The sequence below is a fragment of the Rhinopithecus roxellana genome, chromosome 8, assembly GCF_007565055.1.
Source record: "Rhinopithecus roxellana isolate Shanxi Qingling chromosome 8, ASM756505v1, whole genome shotgun sequence".
In the NCBI taxonomy this organism is placed as follows: Eukaryota; Metazoa; Chordata; class Mammalia; order Primates; family Cercopithecidae; genus Rhinopithecus; species Rhinopithecus roxellana.
Genome location: NC_044556.1, coordinates 16,026,941 through 16,049,139, shown reverse-complemented (window position 1 = coordinate 16,049,139; position 22,199 = coordinate 16,026,941). Strand labels below are relative to the sequence as shown.

At 55.2% G+C, this 22,199-nt stretch overlaps 1 protein-coding gene across 13 annotated transcripts in view; it reads right to left on the bottom strand.

The window, feature by feature from the left end:
• Positions 1 to 22,199, bottom strand: part of SMARCA4 (SWI/SNF related, matrix associated, actin dependent regulator of chromatin, subfamily a, member 4) — a 101,893-nt gene that overhangs the window by 18,603 nt on the left and 61,091 nt on the right. For 5 of the 13 annotated variants that reach the window (XM_030935339.1, XM_030935343.1, XM_030935340.1 and 2 more), the window contains exons 19-31: positions 20,609 to 20,851; positions 18,920 to 19,033; positions 18,089 to 18,196; positions 16,719 to 16,805; positions 15,869 to 15,915; positions 14,266 to 14,432; positions 11,763 to 11,926; positions 9,139 to 9,366; positions 8,787 to 8,885; positions 8,452 to 8,529; positions 7,522 to 7,740; positions 2,627 to 2,722; positions 1,130 to 1,392 (exon numbers count right to left, since the gene is read on the bottom strand). In XM_030935339.1, the coding sequence (XP_030791199.1) occupies positions 1,130 to 1,392; positions 2,627 to 2,722; positions 7,522 to 7,740; positions 8,452 to 8,529; positions 8,787 to 8,885; positions 9,139 to 9,366; positions 11,763 to 11,926; positions 14,266 to 14,432; positions 15,869 to 15,915; positions 16,719 to 16,805; positions 18,089 to 18,196; positions 18,920 to 19,033; positions 20,609 to 20,851 (1,913 nt within the window). The remainder of the gene's footprint in view (positions 1 to 1,129; positions 1,393 to 2,626; positions 2,723 to 7,521; positions 7,741 to 8,451; positions 8,530 to 8,786; positions 8,886 to 9,138; positions 9,367 to 11,762; positions 11,927 to 14,265; positions 14,433 to 15,868; positions 15,916 to 16,718; positions 16,806 to 18,088; positions 18,197 to 18,919; positions 19,034 to 20,608; positions 20,852 to 22,199) is intronic. The other 8 variants (XM_030935348.1, XM_030935350.1, XM_030935351.1 and 5 more) reach the window with 6 other exon arrangements.

Here is a 22,199-nt window from a genome sequence, read left to right as displayed (position 1 = left end):
TTTACCCATTAATTTAGGCACTCCAATTGTTACCATACTCTAAAACCTCACACTTGGTAAGATTCTCTCCAAACCATGCATGTGGGCTCCCTTCACTCTCCCCTCCAACAGATACAATATCCCCACCCTCTGCTTCATGACTAACAGCAAACTGTTACTTTAAAATCAAACAGTACAACCTTCCCATTACGGAGACAGCGGTACTGGCCAGTGTGTACCAGGAAGTGAAATAAGACCTTGGAGAGTGGAAGACTGGGTGAGTCCTGGGCTAGGCATGGGCCTTACACCCCTTGCTGGCTCCTGCCCAGCTCTGTGACCTGCCCTGAGCTGGCAGAAGGTGCACACACCTCACCGGGGAGCCGGTGAGAACATTCCTTTCTTCTTATTTAAATGGTGCTCATATACAGTCATTCATGGAAAAGAATATTAGTAAATGAAAAATATATAAATGGCACTCATGATCCACCAACATGTTATGATCCACCACTGGGCCGTGGCCACAGCTGGAACCACATGCTGCCTCATATACGGGACATGTCTGTGAGGACAGCGACCTCCAGGTTTGGAGCAGAGCCTGGCAGAGAGCAGGAATGTGGCCACCATCTCACCAACACAGAGACAGCACGGGGAGCCTGGGAGGGTCCAAGGACAGGAAAGGGCTGCCACTTTCTCTGCTCTAGACATGCCAGCCTCTTGTCGCCATCCTCCTGGCCACACGGGCAGCACCCATTACTGACATATATCCCCTCATCCCACCTTGCCCCTTGAGGTCACGAGGCCACAGCTTTGGTAGAGCCTGTCCACCTGCCGTGGCCTCTGCTGGTGCACTCTCCCCAACCTCCCATCTCTCAAGGCTCTGTTGCAATGTCCCCTTCCCCGAGACCCGCACCCCTGCCTTTCCTCTCCACCACATGTGACATTTCCTCTCATCACGGCGGAAACATGTGTGCTTCCCTGTTCCAGAAAGTGTGTTCCTCAGGGCCAGGCTCAAAGACAGATTCATTCAGTGCCTGTGGATGAGTGAAAGAGTGAGCGGCCCAAGCCTGAGTGTGCAGGGTCAGAATGCAGACGCCAGGGCTGCTCCCACAGGGACCCATGAAGGCCCCGCCCACCCCGCCTCCTCGCTTACCTGTCCTTGTACTTGATCACGGCGTCCACAATCTTCTTCATCTTCTTGGTGAGGTTGGGTGGGTTCGGGGAGAGCTTCTCGGCAGGCGGCCGCCCGCGCTTCTTCTGCTTCTTGCTCTCGTCGTCCTTGTCGCGGCTGCGGGTGCTGGTGGTCGGGGTGGAGGAGCCGGCATCACTGTCTCGCTTGCGCTTCCGTGACGATTTCTTCTGCCGGACCTCCTCTTCGATCTCCTCCAGCGTACCCTCCTCGATGGCCTTCAGGGTCAATAGTAGTAAAATAGGACAGCCAGCACCCGGGTCGACAAGCAGAGGCCGTGACGCTATCCCGGGGGCCGGGCTGGGACACGGAGGAGGCCCCCGCACCCGCTCTCCCTCCAGCGTGGCTGGCTTGGGGCATAACACACGCTGGACTCTCAAGAGGTCCCCGGGCTGCAGTGAAAGACCAGCATGGCCCCAGCAGGCGCCCACCCAAGCATGTCCTTAAAACACTAATGGTTGCATTTCTTGACCAAAAAAATAACTATCTTCTCTGTACAGGGAAGAATGTGCTCCTGAAATCCCTTCACCCAGGAGATGTTGACACCTCTGCTCCACACTCTCCCCATCTATTTCTTTTATTTACTTATTTATTTTTAGAGACAGGGTCTCGCTCTGTTGCCTAGGCTGGAGTTCAGTGGCACCATCATAGCTCACTAGAGCCTTGAACTCCAAGGGCTCAAGAGATCCTTTCACTTCAGCCTCCTAAGAAGCTGGGACTACAGGCACGTGTCACCACACTCAGCTAATTAAAAAAAATTTTGTAGATATGGGGTCTCATTATGTTGCCCAGGCTTGTCTTGAACTCCTGTTCTCAAGCAATGCTCCCATCTTAGCCTCCCAAAGTGCTAGGTTTACAAATGTAAGCCACTGTGCCTGGCTTCCATCTATTTCTTCTTTCATATATCTATATATATAATAATTATTTTTTTTTTTGGAGATGGAGTCTCGCTCTGTCACCAAGCTAGAGTGCAGTGGTGCAATCTCAGCTCACTGCAACCTCCGCCTCCCTGGTTCAGGCGATTCTCCTGCCTCACCCTCCTGAGCAGCTGGGATTACGGGTGCCCGCCACCACACCCAGCCAATTTCAGTATTTTTAGTAGAGATGGGGTTTCAAAATGTTGGCCAGGACGGTCTTGATCTCTTAACCTCATGATCCGCCCACCTCAGCCTCCCAAAGTGCTGGGAATACAGGTGTGAGTCACCGCACCCAGCCTGTTTTTAAATTTTCTTAAACATGGGGTCTTGCTACATTGCCCTGGTTGGACTTGAACTCCTGGGCTCAAGTGATCCTCCCATCTTAGCCTCCTGAGTAGCTGGGCATAAAAAAAAATTATTATAAATCATATATAACATAAAATTTACCATGGCAGCCATGTTCTATTACACAGTTTAGGGGCATCAGGCACGTCCCCAGTGTTGTGCAGCCCTCAGCGCCACCCACCTCCAGAACTCTCCCCACCTTTGACGCACGTGTGCAGAACTGAAGGCCACGCTGGAATTGTAGCCCACGTGCCACACTGCTGGCTGTGTCATGGATATCTTTTCCTGTAATTTTCTACAACAAAATTTTTTAATGTCTGTTTAGTGTTTCAGTGCACAACGTGCCCTAATTTAGCCTCCCCTTGTTCTTGGGCATTTAGGTCATTTCCCTTTCTTTCTGAGACAGGGTCTCATTCTGTCACCCAGGCTGGAGTGCAGTGGTGCAATCTCGGCTCACTGTAAACTCCGACTCCTAGGTTCCAGCAACTGTCCTGCCTCAGCCTCCCAAATGGCTGGGATGGCAGGCGCCCGCCATCACGCCTGGCTAATTTTTGTATTTTTAGTAGAAACAGGTTTTCACCATGTTGGCCAGGTTGGTCTTGAGCTCCTGACCTCAGATGATCTGCCCACCTTGGCCTCCCAAAGTGCTGGAATTACAGGCATGTGTCACTGTGCCTGGCCATTTTTTTTGTTGTTGTTGTTGAGACAGAGTCTCACTCTGTCGCCCAGGCTGGAATGCAGTGGCCAGATCTCAGCTCACTGCAAGCTCCGCCTCCCGGGTTCGCGCCATTCTCCTGCCTCAGCCTCCCAAGTAGCTGGGACTACAGGCACCCGCCACCTCGCCTGGCTAGTTTTTTGTATTTTTTAGTAGAGATGGGGTTTCACCATGTTAGCCAGGATGGTCTCGATCTCCTGACCTCGTGATCCGCCCGTCTCGGCCTCCCAAAGTGCTGGGATTACAGGCTTGAGCCACCGCACCCGGCCTTTTTTTTTTTTTAAATAGAGACAAAGGTCTTGCCATTTTGGTCAGGCTGGTCTCAAACTCCTGAGCTGAAATGATCCTCCTGCTTTGGCTTCTCCAAGTGCTGGGATTACAGGCATGAGCTGCCAGGTCTGACCACCTTTTCTTTTTATTGTTGTTGCTATTTTAAGTAATGTATTGACAACTGACATTGTTTAAGACAGATTCCCTCATGGTAAAACTGCTGAGAAGAACAAGAATATGAACAATATTAAGAGAATCCTCAGGTATTAATTCAATGGTACTAACTAATAACTTATCCCAATGGTTAAATATGCAGTCTAGGGAGCCAGATGTCTAGGGAATCCCGCAATTGGAAAAGGAAGGAGGGCCTGGACCCAAAAGCTGGCTGTTCCTCTCACGCTGAGGCTATGCCAGTGAGCTGGGCACTGTGCCTGGCGCTGAGGACACAGCAGTGACTCGAACCAGCCGGGGCCCTTTCCCCTACCCTTGGAAGGGAGATGGTGATCAGATGGCAACATTCCACAAGTGCGGTGACAAACATGTCAGGTGCCAGGAAAGAGGGAAGAGAGAGACACCACAATGATGGAGCAGATGTGTCTTAAAGGAGATGAGAAGCTGAGAGCCTGAGGGGCCCGGAAGGAGGGAAGGCATCCGGGCCAAAGTAGCAGCATGGCAGGCACAGCAGGCAGGAGGCACTGGGAGAAGTACCCCTGCAGACCCAGGGCAGAGCAGCAGGTGCCCCCAGACTCGTGTCTGCCTAAAACCTCAGAATGGGACCTTTTTTACAAATGAGGTCTTTACTTTTGGGATTAAGTTTTAAAATAGGTTCTTAAAAGAGACAGAAGGGGACACAGAGAAGTCCCCATGAAGACAGAGGCAGAGATGGGGTGATGCTGCCCCAAGCCAGGAGGCTTCTGGAACCATCAGAAGCTGGAAAAGCCAAGGAAAGGTCCTTCCCTAGGGCCTCAAAGGAACACAGCCCTGCCCACACCGTGGATTCAGACTTCTGACCCAGAATGGACAGAAAATAGTTCTGTTGCTTTAGGCTGCCACAGTCATGGCCATTTCCGATGGCGGCCATAGGAGCATTTTGAAGGCTTTGAGTTCACTTGGCAACAAATGTCTGCCAGAAGAGTGGTGCCAATTCCAAGGCCACCAGTAGCAGGGAGAGCGTGTTTTGTATAATATTTTTCACAACTGTGAATTTGAATATAATGTGTAATAAGATGGGCTCAACGGGAAAAAACAGTCTCTTCAACAAATGCTGCTGGTACAACTGGATTTCCACATACAAAAGGATAAAGATGGACCCCTACCTCACATCATGTATAAAATTTAACTCAAAATGGATCTTACATGTCTACATGGAAGAGCTCAAACTATAACCCTCCTAGAATAAAAGACAAGGGCAAGTCTTTGTGACCTTGGATATGGCAAAGGTTTCTTTTTTTTTTAGATGGAGTCTCGCTCTGTCGCCCAGTCTGGAGTGCAGTGGCCGGATCTCAGCTCACTGCAAGCTCCGCCTCCCGGGTTCACACCATTCTCCTGCCTCAGCCTCCCGAGTAGCTGGGACTACAGGCGCCCGCCACCACACCCAGCTAATTTTTTGGTATTTTTAGTAGAGACGGGGTTTCACCGTGTTCGCCAGGATGGTCTCGATCTCCTGACCTCATGCTCTGCCCGCCTCGGCCTCCCAAAGTGCTGGGATTACAGGCTTGAGCCACCGCGCCCGGCCAGCAATGGTTTCTTAGATACAACACCAAGGCACAGGTGAAAAAGAAAAACCAACTGCAAGTACAATGAAACACTTCTGTGCTTCAACGGATATCGAGGAAGTGAAAAACTGTGTAGAATGGAACAAAATATTTACAAATGATATCTGATAAGGTACCTGTAAATAACTTACAATTCAATATTAAGATAAATATATTTTAAATTTGGGTAAAGGATGATGTGAATAGACATCACTTTACAGAGGATACACAAAGGGCCAATAAACACATGAAAACATGCTCCACACCATTAGCCATCAGGGAAATGCAAATCCAAACCACACTCAGATGGCACTTCCTACCTGCTGGGCTGGCTAGAATCAGCGGGCGAGGGAACAGCAAGGGTTGCTGAGGATGCTCAGAGAGGAACCCTCATACACAGCTGGTGGGACTGTGAACTGGCACAGTCACCAAGGAAACCAGGCTGGGGGTCCCTCAAAAGGTTTAATAGAGAATGTGACAAATCTGTACGAGGCAGGATCATTTCACCATCAAAGAATGAAGCATGACCACCTGCTGCATCATGCGTAAATACGTTCAGTTGCATGAAAAAAAGCCTGACACCAAAGCATCCTACACTGTAGGACTCCACTGACAGGAAACACCCAGAACAGGCAAAACTATACGAACAGAAAGTATATCAGTGGTTGCCTGGGGCTGGGGAGAATCAATGAATTAACAGGAAATGGCAAATCGGGGCAGGGCTTCTTTTGGGAGTGATGAGAATGTCCTAAAACGGACTGTGGTGATAGATGCACAACTCTTGGATACACTGAAGACGACTGTGTCATATACCCTAAAAGGGTGAATTGTATGGTATGTAAATTACACCTAGAAAAATGTGTACATAGAGCATCCGCATATGAACTGATCTTAAATTTAAAAGGCACTCACTGCCTCAAATATGCAAGGCTGAGGTGGTCACGGTGGCTTATGCCTGTAATCCCAGCTACTCTGGAGGCCGAGGCGGGTGGATTGCTTGAGCCCAGGAGTTTGAGACCAGCCTGGGTGACAGAGTGAGACCCTGACTTTACAAAAAATTTAAAACTAGCCAGGCGTGGTGGTGTGTACCTGTCGTCCCAGCTACTCAGGAGGCTGAGGTGTGAGGATCACTTGAGCCCCCCAAGAACTGGAGGCCAGCCTGGGCAACATAGCAAGACTTTGTCTCTATTGAAAAAGAAAAAAATGCAGGGCCGGTGACACTCATACAGCAGTCAAATAGCTCTGCTGTCACACAGGTCTGCGGCAGGGCTCACACTCCGTCTTTTCAGGGTTTCTCTTCTGGGTCCTGGAGCGCTCTGCTCGGGAGGCTGGCTGGGGAACAGGATGGCCTGTCACCTGGGCTCCTGGTGTGTTTTAACAGCGCCCTCTGGTGCACAGCTTGGCAGGCAAGCTCATGAGTCTGGGCTGCTGAGGTCCCAGGAGGGGCCTGGGGCTGCTTGGCTCCATGCGCTGGGCCACATGGCTCATTCCTGGGTATGGCACTTTGTACGGCATAGCCAAAAGCCACCACCTGCCTTCTCGGAATTGTTACTTCAGGACATTTTTATGACACAACTTCACAGATGGAGTCTGAATCATCATCTCTATAACTCAGAGCCCCTGAGATGGGAAGGGGTTTGATTTGTCACCGTAACCCCAGTGAGGACGTCAATGCCAGGCACCTGTCACAGTGTGCCTTAGGCTGGGAAGGGTGGGTCAGGGAGAGATCCCAGGAGCACCGCATGACTGACTCAGACATCTGTAGCTGCTATTGTAGGGCCAGGTGCCATCTGCTGAGAAAGGGCCCTCACGTCAGCTCCACAAGCAGCTGCCAGCCCTGTGCAGCACTTGCCAGGTTCAGAGGCCCTCAGGGGCTTGCCCGCTCCTCCCTTCCCATGACTGAGTCTCCCCAGCTCATGGGGGGACTTGCCCAAAGTGAGGCTTCCTGGAGCCGGCAGTGCACTGCTTTGCAGGGTGCCTCAATAGTCCATGATTCACCCTTGTGCCTCCCTCCTGGCAGGTACCAGGAAAGCCAGCACTCCACTGAGATCAGCGACATGATTTTTAACCTCGGGAGGAGGTAAACCCTTGTACTTGAAAGACCAACCATACCCAGCAGCAGGTTTTGAGCTGCTCAGAAACCATGGGTCCTCCTTGCATTCTGAGGCGGAGCCAGAAGGACCTAACCATCCCTGGCCCACATCAAAAGGCTCTCGGCTGTCCGCGGAGCCTGGCCAGGAGTGGCCCAAGGGGAGTGTTTTGGACCCAGGCCTGAGTCCTGGCGGTGGGCCCTCTGTCTCCCCAGCCCTGCCTGGCGCTGGCCTGCAGGGCCTGCCGGGCCTCTCCGGCATGTACCTTGAGCCACTGCTTCTCCGTCAGTGAGTCGCTGTAGTCCACCTCCTTGCGGTGGCGGGAGCCGCGACCAAACATCTTCTCCTCCTCCTCCTCACAGGTCAGGCGCTCCACCTCCGCATCATCCTTGATGATCCACGAAGGGAGCTCGTCCTCCTCCATGAGGCGCGGCTTCCGCTTGGGGTTGCGGGCCTCCTCGCGCCTGCGGTCCAGGTCCATGCGCTAATGGGGAGGGAGGCAAAGGGAGAAGCATCAGCATGCGGGCACTAGGGGCACGCTAGAGCCAGAACGCCAGGCTCAGAAGGGCCTTTCTCTGTCCGTGGGGACAGATGCTGCTGCAAGAGTTAAACAGCAGCTCTTGATTGCTCGGTGGCCGACCCGGCCTGGCTACGTCCGACCCTGACTAGGGGCTCTGCCTCGGGAGGCAGAGGAAACTTGAAAAGATGGAAGGTTGCACAAGAGGGCTGCAGACCCCAGCAGAAGGGCGGCAGCTGCGCGGCACAGCGCTGGTGGAGGCATACGGCCTGCGGGCCAAGAGGCCCCTGCTTGGGTGGCTTACTTCCTGTTTCCCACCCAGGGGCGAGGGGGCTCTGCGACTGAAGGCCTGGTCAGTCCCTTGGCTTTGGATGCGGCGAACTCCCTCTGAAAGGGAGTGCATGAAGCCCTGAAGAGCCCGTTAGAAAACACAGCTGGTGGGGCAGGTCCAGGGTCACACACAGAATGGCTGGGTGTGCATCTCGCCCTCCAACGCCATGCTCAGGAGACTGGGGTGGAAGACAGGCTAGTCTGGAGGCATGAGTGGGCTGCACTGTGAGCTGTCCCCAGCTCCCTGACCTGCTGGGGACACCACCATGGGCACTAGGACCTTTGCTTTGCTCCTGGTGGCGGCAGAGTGGGATGCCTGAACCATCCCGCCCACCCCGCAGTGCTTACCATAAACAGATCAAACTCCTCCTCGTGCCGGGCGATCATCTGGTTGACGGTCTCGTCGTCGGGCACCTCGTCTTCCTCCTACAAGATTGCAAACTGTCAGCGCCGCTGTGGAGGGGCCGGGGTGGGCGGTGGCTGAGCTCAGAGACGAGCGGCGGCGTCCGTGGGAATGAGCTGGTGGTCCCGGCACGGCTGCGGTGGATGGGGACCCACACGGCAGCGAAAGGCACACACACGCACACGCACACGCACGCTCCGTGGGACCAGGGCCCTTGCTGGCCGTCTCAGCCGAGAAGCCGAGGATTGAATGGGCATGGAGACTGAACTACCCCTCTCACCTTTAGAGGTGGCTCCTCCAAGTCGGGGTTGACGCCCGCTGGCGGAGGGGCAGTGTGGGCGAAGCTGGCACTGCCGCTGCCCGTGCTGCAGTGTCTGCTCTGTGGATAAATAGAGGACTTCAGTCTCCAGGGCTGTCAATCCGGCGTCTTTCACCAGCAGTTTAGGAAAAAAAAACCACTTCAAAGAAAAAGCAAGTACTCATCCTCTTTCCGTTCAGCCCACACTCCCTTTACTCCAAAGGGATGCAAAAAAAAAAATAAGAGTGCAAAAAAGGTAAAAAAACAAAAATGAAAGCCGCTCATGCGTCCACCATTCACGCTGGGGAGGGGTCGGGGCCGGCGCTGGGCTCACCTCATCCTGCTCCTCATGCTCCAGGATGGCCTGCAAGAAGGCACGCCGCTCGTGGCTGGAGGACTTCTGGTCGAACATGCCGGCCTGTATCACCTTCTGGTCCACGTTGAGCTTGTACTTGGCCGCGGCTAGGATCTTCTCCTCCACGCTGTTGACTGTGCAGAGGCGGAGCACGCGCACCTCGTTCTGCTGCCCAATGCGGTGGGCTCGGTCCTGCGCCTGCAGGTCCTGGGGGAAGAGGTGCCAGTCAATCCCAAAGGAGCCCAGGAGGTCATAAAAGGGCAGGCGGCCTCCGATACTAGCTGGACAGCTGTGGTGTGAGTATCACTCTCAGCCTGGCAATTCTGCCCAGCCTGATCTGCTGCTGCACGAAGACAGAGCTGGTGGAGCCTGAGCCCCATGTGTCCCTGGGGGGAAGGGGGCTCTCATCACGTTCCTCCAGAAGTGCCACCTTCTACCTTACTGGGACCCAACAGATATTCGGGAAGAAAGCACCAACCCCCAGGGGGTTATATTCCCAAGCAGCTCCTGTGGCAGCGGCATGGCTCCCCACAGCGTGGACTTGCACAGTTAAGCAAGTCCATTTACAGGATGTGGCCAAAGCCCGGTCACGTTGTGGCAGTGCTTGGTTTGGCTGTGGGCCCTGCCACTCTCAAAATGCACACAGAACTGGAACCAGGTCTCACCTCTGTGAGCCTTAAAACTCCCTCAGCTGACACGGGGCCCATCCCGTGGCAACTGCGTGGCTTGAATGAGTGAATAAGCACTAGGAGCGTGGCCCAGTGACTGGTGCAGTCAGCTCCCGACAACGCAGGTGCTGTGCCTGGGCTTTTTTTTTTTCTTTTCTGAGACAAAGTCTCGCTCTGTCGCCCAGGCTGGAGTACAGTGGCGCGATCTTAGCTCACTGCAACCTCTGCCTCCCGAAGTTCAAGCGATTTTTCTGCCTCAGCTTCCTGAGTAGCTGGGGCTACAGGCATGCACCACCATGCCTGGCTAATTTTTGTATTTTTAGTAGAGACAGGGTTTCACCATGTTAGCAAGGCTGGTCTCGAACTCCTGACCTCAGCTGATCTGCCCACCCCGGCCTCCCAAAATGTTGGGATTACTGGCGTGAGTCACCGTGCCTGGCCTGGGTTGTCAGTTTTATCATCACCCCAGCACAGAACAAGGAGGCTCCCCCGAAATCCTGTCTGTGGGCCCAGGAGCTGCGGGACCAGGCTGAGTACCAGTGATGCTCTGAAACTAAAGACTGGCACCCATGGGGTGGCAGAGGCCACAACTGGTAGGGACCAGGAGTGCCTTGTGTCTGCCACTCAGCCCTCCTGCCCTATCAGCATACTTCCTGGCAGGGCCAGCCCTTCCCAACGCACCCCAGGCCCTGAGGTGCAGCCTCCGTCTGCTGCCGGCCTGCCAACGGGGAGGCACAACCCAACCACCTCTCAGGAAACTGGCTGGTCACCAGGGTCTGGGCAGAAGCTACACCCCAGCCTGCTTGTAAGAGGGGCCACCAGTGACCACCAGGGCATTCACCCATCAGACGGGTGACAATTTACACACTGAGAATGCTGGTGCCCTCACGCTGCAGGGAAGGGCAGAGCACGTTCACACCCCAGGGGTAGCAGTGAAACCACTTTGGCAGAAGCAACCAGAACATGAAGAGGATAGTGCCTGGGTGGAGCAACCCCCTGTCTGAGGGCTGAGCAGACCAGTGTTCGCACAAGCACTCCGAGAGAAAGAGGGACCCTGCGGGGCTGGTGAACAGGCTGATCAACAGAAAAGCCGGACGCCTGCCAACCACCAGAGTTTGAGAGCAGATGTCCTGGGGCGGCCATCTGCCGGGACGCCTGGTGGCCAATTAGACGGCCGGGTGGCTTCTGATGTGCATTCGGTGGTTGACACCCACTGCTTGGTGGAAGAGGCACATGCTAGACTACGCTGCATCTGTGTTAATCTCAGCACACACATGTGTGAAGGCAGACGGGCTGGCAGAGGCTCAGAACAGAGCAGGGTTGGAGAGGAAGGGAAAACGGACTCCTGACCATGTCACTGGTGTTTGCATATTAAAAACAACAAGAACCTATTAGTCTTATAACAAAACAGAGAAAAGTTGTACGCATTTTCAATCTCTTGTAGCTATGTAACAGCATGACCTGGTATCCGCCGATGCTGAGGCCCATGAGGGGTACACAGTTATGGAACAAGAGGAGGAAGTAAACGAACTGGCATGGAGTTCACCCCAATTTTGCCTGAACAAGTGCCGGTGTGCGTGCTCACAGGGCACACTGCAGGGGCCACCCCACGGTAATGGCACAGATTGATCAGGGTACTTTCCACCTCCTCCTCATTGGTGCCATTCCAGGATTTAAGAAAAACCAAACCAACGGATGGCTTATACACTGCTTTCCCAATCAGAGGGAAAGGCTGTTTGTATTTTGGGAAATAGGAGGACCCCTCCTCTTCTCTCCCTGATGACCTGTGGAGATATGGGTGCAGATCCTCCTGGCTCCCGGGGTCTAAGACAATGTGGAGGAGACTGGAGGACCCTCAAGCCAGGGCCAGTGTCCCCTTGAGGTTTTGCAGGCACCGCTTCCTTCTCCTCAACCTGGGGCCCAGCCCGCTTTTACCTGGTGAGGATTCCAGTCGCTGTCGAAAATGATCACAGTGTCCGCCGACTGGAGGTTCAGGCCGAGTCCCCCGGCCCGGGTGCTAAGCAGGAAGATGAAGTACTCGGAGCCGGGCTCGTTGAAAGTTTTCAGCAGCATGCCCCGGTCCTCTGCCTTCGTGGTTCCTGACGGGCACAGAGGAGAACAGGGTCAGAGAGGTGACCTCAGGGGTAGAGTGGGAACCCTGCTTCTGAGAGCAGGCGCAGGATCAGCGCCTGCCAGCATCCCCAGATCCCCGGCTCCGCACTCTCCACACAGGCCTGTGGGCCACTGGCGAGTAACCGGATTTCCAGTGTTTCACCACGAAATCCTCTCCACACATCCCAGAGATAAAAACAGGTCCCGCTGGAAGAACTAAAGGAGGTGGGCCTGGAGTGCAGAGCCCAGCACCCAGCTCACAGTAGGCCACAGTGTCAGCACAGCCACCACCACCACAGCCCTGGACTCTCTCCCCTACTCTGCCCCGTGCCACTCCATGGGGAGCAGGAGACACAGCGGCCAATGCCAGCAACACTGCCGCTCGCAACACAAGGGACCTGGGGGTGGGTGGACAGTGACTGTGGGTGCACCTGCCCTCAACCCTGTCTCAAAAGGTTTTATGGTTCACAAAGATAATCCTCTACAGGTAAGAGCATGGGGACCTTATAAAGGGGCTCGTATCCTTTCTGGCAGGATCGGTGTCCCCATGCCCCAGAAAACCCAAGTCCAGGAGCCAGTGCAGGTCTCCTGGGTGACAACCAAGGATGCCCTCAGCGTTGTGGGCATTAAGGCAACATCTACACTCCCTGGGCTGCTGGGAGTTCGGACGGAGGTGCCCTTGGAACACTGAAGTCATTTTGGTGATGAAATAAAAACCAGCCATTTCCTGCCACCAGCCTACATGTGCCCAGGCACAGTGTGGAAGCCCATAGTAGCCTGGCCATCCACCTGCTGTCCCGCCCTCTCTCAGGCTCCAGATGTGACCCTGGTACCCCAGCTTGGAGAAGGGGCTGAGGTGAGGGGCTACGCGGCTCCCAGATGCCAGCCCACTCATGGGAGTTGCAGTCTCAGGAGACTTCACTGAGCTCCTACCCTTCCTCCACTCTCAATGGATTCTCTATCCCTGTGGCTATGACCACATCACATGCAGAGGACACATCTGTAGTTGAACTGACCAAAGTCCTTGTCCTTATGGAGTAGCCACAAAGGCACTGGGATGGGTGGGAACTGGGCTCTCTCCTGGGGGAGTCAGGGACGCGACACAGACAGGACGGCCCTCAGGAAGCCTTGGCCCTCTCAAGGACAGGAGAAGCCGCTGGACAGACCGAAGGAGAGCAAAGGCTGGGGGGTGGCCCGGCCATGCGGACCCTGAAGGGTTTTGGTTTTCAGTCTCAAAGCAGTGGGAAGCCCCTAAGAAGAAGGCAAGCTGGGGAGACCCCTGCAAGACTCGTGTCTGTAGAGTGATCCTGGACAGAACCCTGGGGAGGACCTGTGGCTGGAAGGATGCAGAGAGCACATTCCGATGGCACCTGGGCAGGTCGGCCCAGGTGGGGAACAATGAACTGGCTGAGCTGTGTCTGTCCTAGCAGCTCATGCTCCTGTTTCTCGTAAGCCCCGTTCTAGTAAATCTCACGGAGAACTCACTCCAGGGCCTCCCTGACCCACTGGGACTGACAGACAACATGTCTCACGTGCCCTGTCGCCGTCTCACAGCCTCTCCTCCCTGAGCTTCCGTGTGCTGGGGCAGGTGGGCACAAAAACACACATGGCAACCTTTCCCACCAGGGACCACAGGGCAGGGGGTTGGGCTGAAGGCCTCTCTCCGGCAGCTGCTGCTCCTGCCTGGAAGTGCTTGCTTCCCTCCCTCTGTGCTCGTCACAGAGTTGGATTCCAGCTCCAGGCCTGACCTGTGGCAAGGCAGCAGCCACTGGGCTGCTACGAATGGCCCAGCAATGGGCATGTGGCTCACAGCAGCTAAATGAGAGCCAGCCTGGGACCTGCTTTTGTTGGGGACACTGAGCAGGTAGAAGGGAAGCCAAGATGGAAGAAGGCAGAGTCAAGAGCTGGAGAAAAGTCTCTCCAACATCCCCTGCATGCCTGGATCCAACTGTGCCTGAAGCATGTTTAACCTCCAGGGGTTAGAGCTAGGTAAGCCTATCGATGCTTTCTTACCTGTGTCCACATGGGATGGAATTCTGGCACTTCCAGCTAAAGGTGCACAGGGCACCCCTTCCCCAGTGCACCCAGCATTGCCGTGGAAAGACTGCCAGCCCAGGAGTCAGGACACCCAGCATCCAATCCAGGGCCCATCCCAATGCTGAGTGCCCAAGATGCTCAGCCTGTGCCTAGGCCCACTCTGGCCACTGGACCCAGAGCGCCTGGGCCTTTCCCTGCCCCACGGGAGGGAACGCCAGTGAGAAGCTTCTGTGGCAGCTGCAACAACAAAACCCTGTAACAAACACCTCACTGGCTCATATGAACTCACCATCAAGCCTGAGGTATTTAAAGCCACGATATGCAAAGTAATCTTCCATGATGGTCATGAGGGAGGTCATTTGGCAGAACAGCAGCACTTTGTGGTTGGTTGCTCGGAGTTTGGGAAGAATTCTATCAAGAAGCTCGAATTTACCCGAGGCTCGGTACAGGTCCAGCCTGGAGTGTGGAGGAGACAGGAGAGAAGGCGCAGGATGTTAAACCCGGAAGCCTGCAGGCAGGTAAGGCAGGAGGTGCATCGCTCACCTCCAGGCCGGGCACCGGGTTCAAGGGCACAGACATGCGTCCTAAGCAGACATCACCCAAAGCTTCCGCAAAGCCGTTTCCCCCAACTGAAATAAGCCCAGCCACCCTCGCTGGAAGGCACATCACCAGGGTGGCACATGTATTTCTCGTCTAACCCAGACACTCATGATGATGAAAGGAGGTGCTGTGGGTCACGTGGCCGGGACAACATGGGGGTGGAACAGGGGTGCTCCGGGAAGCTGGACCTTGTCCCCTTGCCTGATAAAGAAGCCCCAAGAGCAAATGTCACACTGGAGACACCCATGGTCTGCCAGACCCAGAAGGAAGGGCCACCTCGGCTTCTCACGTTCCCTTTAGCCAACACCCCGAGTGTGGTAGATGTGGACAGAGGCTGGCAGGGGTATCACAATGTGATATGGCTGACCACATGGCCAAGCCAGGCCTCCAGGCCTTGAAGCCAGGTGTATGAGACGCTGTTCCATAACTCAGTACAAAAAAACACATCAAAATGAATTTATGATGTTTTCATTAGGCGTCTCTCGTCTTGCAAATGGCTTAACACGCCAGGGGAACTGAATGGAGGCTTTAGCTGGAAGAATGCTTTTAGCAAGGTTCTTTGCAATGGTGAAAATCTAGACACAACATCCACATCCATTAGGGGCGTAAAGGAGTCGGGGCTGCACACTTACAAAGGGTGCTATAGAAAACACCCACATGGTATAAAAAGTACTCTATACTAGTGAACAGAGTTTAGGCTCAGAGAGGTTAAGAAAGCTGTCTAGAGTCACAGAGCTTGGAGGCGGCAGAGCAGGATCTGTAAGCCAGGAATCCTGCCTCAGGAACCCTGTCTCTTGGGGTTAATAGTGGTCAGCTCTCTGAGCACTAAAGATATGTATTATGGGGCCCGGTGCAGTGGCTCACACCCATAATCCTGGCACTTTGGGAGGCCAAGGTGGGTGGATCACTTGAGGTCAGGAGTTCAAGATCAGCCTGGTCAACATGGTAAAACTCTGTCTCTACTAAAAATACAAAAAATTAGCTGGGCAGTGACGGACGCCGGTAATCCCAGCTACTCGGGAGGCTGAGGCAAGAGAATTGTTTGAACCCAGGAGGCAGAGGTTGTAGTGAGCCAAGATTGCATCACTGCACTCTAGCCTGGGCAACAAGAGCAAAACTCCATCTCAAAAAAAAAAAAAAAATTTGTATTCTTTGTTTTGGATTTTTCTGTATTTTCTAATTTTCTGCCTTTGAAATTGAACAAACATAACAGCAGCAATAAAGGCAACAAAATGACAGAAAACCTCTGCATGGACCACCTGCCCACCCCATCCAGTTGGGAAGCTTCTCACCCTTGGACAATGCCGCCGGTGAACCCCAAGTGCTCGGAAAAGGACTCCTGCAAGGCAAAGAGAGAGGCGTCAGTGACAGGCAGGTGCGGGCCACCGGGCCCCCCTGCGGTCCGCACACACCTCTGGTGCTCAGAGGACAAAGCCTCTGCACTGTGTGCTCGGCACGGGCCCACGGCAGCTCTGAGACCAGACACAGATGCCAAAACCATCTTTCTTAGTCCACTGACATCTTTTCCCTCATACTCCTCCAATGAAGGAAAGGACATCCCACACAGCACTCTTCACACCGAGTGCACAAGGACGTCGTGGGGCCACAGCCACGCTCAGGGTGCTGAGACAGCCCCAGGGGCTCTCCTGGTGGGCATCAGGGGGTCTCCAATAACCCCAACACTTTATATCAAGAAACACGAACATACGCATGCTTCTAAAAAGAACCCAGATTCTCAAAGGCACCATGACCCAAAAGGGTTCTGACTCCCCCACACTTCACTGAAGAGGGTGATGACTCTTGACGCCCCACAATGTGAGAAAAGTCAGCGTGCCAAAGAGATGCAGCAGGGCCCCATTGGCGGGGGGACACGTTCCCCCAGAGACGTCTCCAAATACTCCTGTTCTCTGAGGGTAAGCTTTCAGGGCCCTGTATTCCTATTGCACGTTGCGCCCTAACTGCTGGGATTCTTTCCGTAAGCACTGGCGAAGTGAAGATCAAACAAGGAACAGATGTACAGGCATTACCTAATGAAAATATTCAAATCTATTTTTAAAGAGTTGTCGAGGAGAAGCAAGCCAGCTCTGCCTAGGAGCTCAGTGGACGGCAGGCCCTGAGCTGTCCCGGCCGCGGCGGGCTCACCTCGATGTGCTGGAACATGTAGGGGTGGTTGCAGATCTTCCGCAGCTGCATGATGGTGTTCATCAGGGTCTTGGTGCCGCCTTTGCCCTGGGAGGCAGATGAGAGGGTGCCAAATGGGGTCTTGCCCTCCTGGGGTGGGGTGGGATTGGTGGATGGGTGGGTGCCGGGAGAAGGGCCATGGGGACGCTCTAGTGGGGAGGAGTGGCTTTAGGCACAGCAATTGGGAGGAGATGGCAGGCTGGAGGCCTGGAGGCCCCCAACAAGCCCTGGGAAACATGACTGCCTGGCACAGCAGAGGGCAGATGGCAGGGACAAGGCCAGCACGACGGGACAGAAACAAGACTGGCAGCCGGGCGCGGTGGCTCAAGCCTGTAATCCCAGCACTTTGGGAGGCCGAGACGGGCGGATCACGAGGTCAGGAGATCAAAACCATCCTGGCCACCACGGTGAAACCCCGTCTCTACTAAAAATACAAAAAAACTAGCCGGGCGAGGTGGCGGGCGCCTGAAGTCCCAGCTACTCGGGAGGCTGAGGCAGGAGAATGGCGGGAACCCGGGAGGCGGAGCTTGCAGTGGGCCAAGATTGCGCCACTGCACTCCAGCCTGGGGGCAGAGCGAGACTCTGTCTCAAAAAAAAAAAAAAAAAAAAAAAAAAAAAAAGACTGGCAAAGGGCCGAGGCAGAGTCCCTGACGCTTTGTGATGCCACCTTTGTTCTGGGCACTGTTACTGTGGGATTCCCTAGAGGGTTTCAGCTGGGTGAGCCATGACTCAGGAGGCTCCCTGGGCTCCAGGATGAGGAAGGAGGTGGGGGCAGGGGCGGGGGGTACGTGCTCTGGGCTGGGAATGGACTAGGGAACATACTGCTGTTCAGCTCAGGGGAGGAGGGGCACAGACACAACATCTGGGGGAGGCCAGGCCGAGGTCAAGGCCTTGGAGGCAGAATCAAGGGGTCTGGTGTATTCCCTGGGAGGACAATTTCACTCCTGCTGAGCAGAGCCAGGCAGGTGGGTCCTGGGGCACTGGATTGTCAAGAGCAGCCCCTGAAGGAGACAGCCCGCTCCCTCCCTTTCACTTAGTAACAGAGAGAAGGGGGGCATTCTAGGACACTCTAACCCTGCTGGGGTCAGTGCTGGGCCCAGGCTGCCAATTGCAGAAGGAGCCAGTGTTTCATAAGCAAAGGGGAAGCCACTGGCAACTGAGTCAGTGTGTCCTGACACAAGCCACCAGCCATCACAACCAGGGCTGGCCAGACGCCCTGGGGATCAGGACCAGATCATGACCCAATGGTCAGAGCGTGCTCTGCCCCGCCTGCCACGCTGCCTGCCTTTGACACCCGGTGGGGAATGCAGTTGGGGGACTCCGGGGCCCACCTTCTTGTCCTTCTCGGAGCCGTCAGTCAGCAGCACGCCCTTGGCCTGCATGTGGCGGTAGAGCACTCGCTGCAGTGCAGACATGTCGCACTTGATGACATACTCCACCTGCAGGGGGCACACGAAGCTCACGAGGGCCCAAGGTGGCTTGAGGCCCGACTCCCACCACCCAAACCCAGCTCTGACCTCCCCGCACTGTCATATGAGCTCTGACGGCCCTGTCACATGAGCTCTGACCAGGGCACACTGTGGTGTGGGTGAGGAGCCCCCACAGCTGGAGAGAAGAGGGGAGACCTGGGCAATGAGAGGAAGTAGCAGCCAGAGATACCAGGGGGATACTGGGCCAGAAAGGGCCCCTTAGCCATCTCCTGGGGGCCTCTCCACAGCCAGCCAGGAAACAAAGAGCAAGAGGGGCAACTGTGGCTGGGGACCCCGAGTTTGCGGGTCTTGCTGTGGGAACTGGGTCCGGGGGTGTGGCTGCCACAGGCCTTGAAAACCCAGAGCCATGATGGGGGGCCAGGGGGCAACCCCAAGCCCACGGCCCCTCCTGAGGTGGCCAGGAGAGCCCGCACAGGCACCTGGCCCCCGACAGGAAGTGGGATTTTGTGCTCTCACCTATTGTGAACTATGTGAGTCTATGAGTGCTTTTTAATCCCTACGGCAGAACAGCAGCACAGAGCGTTACAGACCCAGTGGCATCATCGCCGCCCCCAAGCTGGATTGACCAGGGCAGGCCCGGGACTTTGGGGAGAGACCCTGAGCACGCCCAGCCCTGGGGAAAGCCCCCACATGAGGCTGCTTCACCAGCGGCTCCCCTCAAAACTCCGTCACCTTTTCGGGCAACTGGGCCTCGACTTCCTTCTTGAGTCGTCGGAGCAAGAAGGGCCGCAGCACTTTGTGGAGACGCCGGATGATGAGAATGGTTTCCTCCTCATTCAGGTCCACCTGGAACCCCCCAAGACACGAGAAGCAAGCATTACCTCCAAAGGAGGGCAACGGAGGTCTCACTACAAGGTGCGGATGTGGAGACAGGGGGAATGGGGTCCCCTGGGGTGATCTTGCCCTTGGCACGTGGCTTTTCAGACTGCTTTATGCTTTCTGGGGGCCCAGCAGGGCACCCTCTTCTTTAGGAAACTGTGAGGATCTGGTTCCCTCCGTGTAATTCCTGGGACATGAAACCGCAGTACCCAGAGCACAAACCTCTGTGTGGACCACCTGCCCACCCCATCCAGTTGGGAAGCTTCTCACCCTGCTCCGTGTGCCTCACCAGAAAGACCCCCGGCAGCGGGCATGCTGCCTTTCCACGAGTAACACAAACTGGAGTGCCCACAGACCCACCACACACCAAGCTCACGCCAGGAGCGCTGCAGGGGCCAGCCTGACCACGTGGGGCTTACGGAGGGTGATTCTCAGCGGGGGCTCTCATTCAGCCTGGGTGGAACCAGGTGAAAGAAACCCTGATCTCCCACGGCGCCTACTCCTCTACTAAGAACTTTTAAAATGATTTAATTAAAAAGTTAAAGGAAAATGAGATGAAGCCAGAACTTTTCTTCTTCTGCTTCCCGAGCAATCCTTTGGCAGAGCTTTTGCTCGGTTCAGAAAGTGCCGAAACTACGGCATCAGATCCTGGCTCTTGGTGGGGGGGGCCTGGGAATCTAAAAACTGGGGACCCCTTTATCATGAGGCTTTGGGGAATGCCTCAGTTTCTCTGTCAGAAGAGTCACGGCCTTGACCAGCAGCCGAGGGCAGGGAACTCACAGACGAGGCCAGGAAGGCCCCAGCTGCCCTGGACCTGTCTAAGGTGGGAAGAAGGGGGTGGGCTCAGCCATCCTGGGCAGGGCACTTCGAGGTAACCTCTGTAGTTCTGCCCACACTTCAGCATCTGGCTACTTAAACCCCTCAGAAAGAAACACAGCCCGTCCCACACTTTCAACCTCCAACAGGAAGGGGGGCTCTAGGCTCAGGGACCAGTGCTGGGGTGGGGCTACTCATCCACGATGATGCCGCCATGCCACAGCCTGGCTGATGTTGTCACCCAGACACTGAGACACACTGGCCACTGCGCTTTTTGAAAACAACATAAGACAAAACCTGACCATGCAGCCCCATTAACTGGAATCTTCCAAGCTTCCTTCCCACTGCCCTGAGGGTGAGTTCTGAGGGCATCTGAGTTCTGAGGGCCTACAGCACGCTGCAGACTCTAGCGGTGCTCTCCACACGCCGGCGGTCCCACAGCTGCCTCAGGGCCATCTTCCTCACCATTCCCTCTGCACCTGGAGCATAGTCAGAGACGCCCCGAGCATTCCGAGATTCACCATCATGACCTCTGCCCTGCTCCCCTGGGGCCCTTATGGCTACCCCAGCCTTGGGTTCCAGGGCTCCCCTGCTCCATGCAGATGCAGAATCTCGCCAGGCACCCAGCACAGGCTTAGCCAGCTGTAGCGGGCGCTCGACACGCTCCAGCCAGCAGAACCAGCCGCACCTGGAACCATCGGCATGGGCACAACTGGACAAACCCACCTTTTCCCCAGTCATGGCGAAGGGTGCGTTGAACCACTGCTCGAAGGTGCTGCAGCTCTTAAAGATGGTGGGCAGCAGGAAGTTGAGCAGCGCCCAGAGCTCGGGAAGCTTGTTCTGCAGTGGTGTGCCTGTCAGCAGCAAGCGGCGGGGCGCCACGTAGTGTGTGTTGAGCACCTGCGTCAGCTTGCAGTGGTGGTTCTTCATGCGGTGACCTTCGTCCACAATCATGTACTTCCAACGGATCTGCGGGCGCACAGTGGGCAATCGGGCGGGGGCAGCAGGTGGCCCAACACAGGGGGAGAATCTCCCACTCTGTGCCCAGGAACCAGGAAGGCTCCAGGTGGAAGAGCGCAGCTGGGTGGAGAGCACAGTCCTGACGTCCTGCCCCGGGGCCGACTCACCGAGTTGGAGCCACACAAGGTAGCCTCTCGCAAGCCTCAGGTAGAGACAGGCCCGTGACCCCAGGACTATTGTCAGGTGAACAAAGTGAACTGCAAAAAAGTAATCTGGCGTCCCCGCAACATCACACATATCAATCTACAGCACAGAAAAATGCCCAGCACATTCTGACAGAAGATACATCTTGCTGACTGGGGAGTCTGTCCCACTGGTGTGGAGGGTCTCAGGGGAACTGGGTTGGTGATGGGTACATTTTTAATGAGCAGCCTGTGATTCAGAACATGTGCCCCATGGGGTAGGGGCCGCGCCACTACATACAGGGCCATGCGGGTCGGGAGGGAGCGCAGTGGCCGCACTCAAAGAGCACTCCCACTGCGGGGTGATTACATCACCCGAGTCACTGGCAGGGGAGCATGGGGTTTCGGAGCCTGGTTCCTGGGCCTGCACACGACCTGGCTTTGTAGAGTCAGCAGGGGTGAGCCGGGATCAGCAGGGGTGAAGCACAGACCTGAGGCAAGACCCTGCATGCAGGATACCCAACTCCCCAGGCCTCAGTTTCCTCCCGTGTTGGCTCAGGGATAAAACACCCAGTCCTCAGAAGGCTGAGGCAGGAGAATCACTTGAACCCAAGAGGCAGAGGTTGTTGCAGTGAGCTGAGATCGCTCCACTGCACTCCAGCCTGGGTGACAGCCGTGAGACTCTGTCTCAAAAAAAAAAAAAAGCAAGCAAGCAAGCACCCAGTCCACAGCCCCGGTATCGTCACTCCAGCCATACACTGAGAGGCGGGGCAACCCATAAACAGCTCCTCCATCCCCCCATCCCTGGGTCAAGAACTCTACTGTTAGGCCAGCCACAGTCACCCAGTGCTTTGTGAGGCCAAGGTGAGAGGATTCCTTGAGGCCAGGAGTTTGAGATCAACAGAACAGCAAGACCCCATCTCCATAAAAAATAAATTTAAAAAAATTAGCTGGGCTTGGTGGCACACACCTGTAGTCCCAGCTACTCAGGAGGGTGAGGTGGGAGGATCGCTTGAGGCCAGGAGGTCAGGCCTGCAGTGAGCCGTGATCACATCACTGCACTCCAGCATGGGCAACAAAGCAAGACTTGGTCTCAAAAAAAGAAAAAAAACCAAAACGCAAAAAACTCTACTGCTCAACACTCACTCAGCTGGATGTTTAGGAGTGAGACCAGG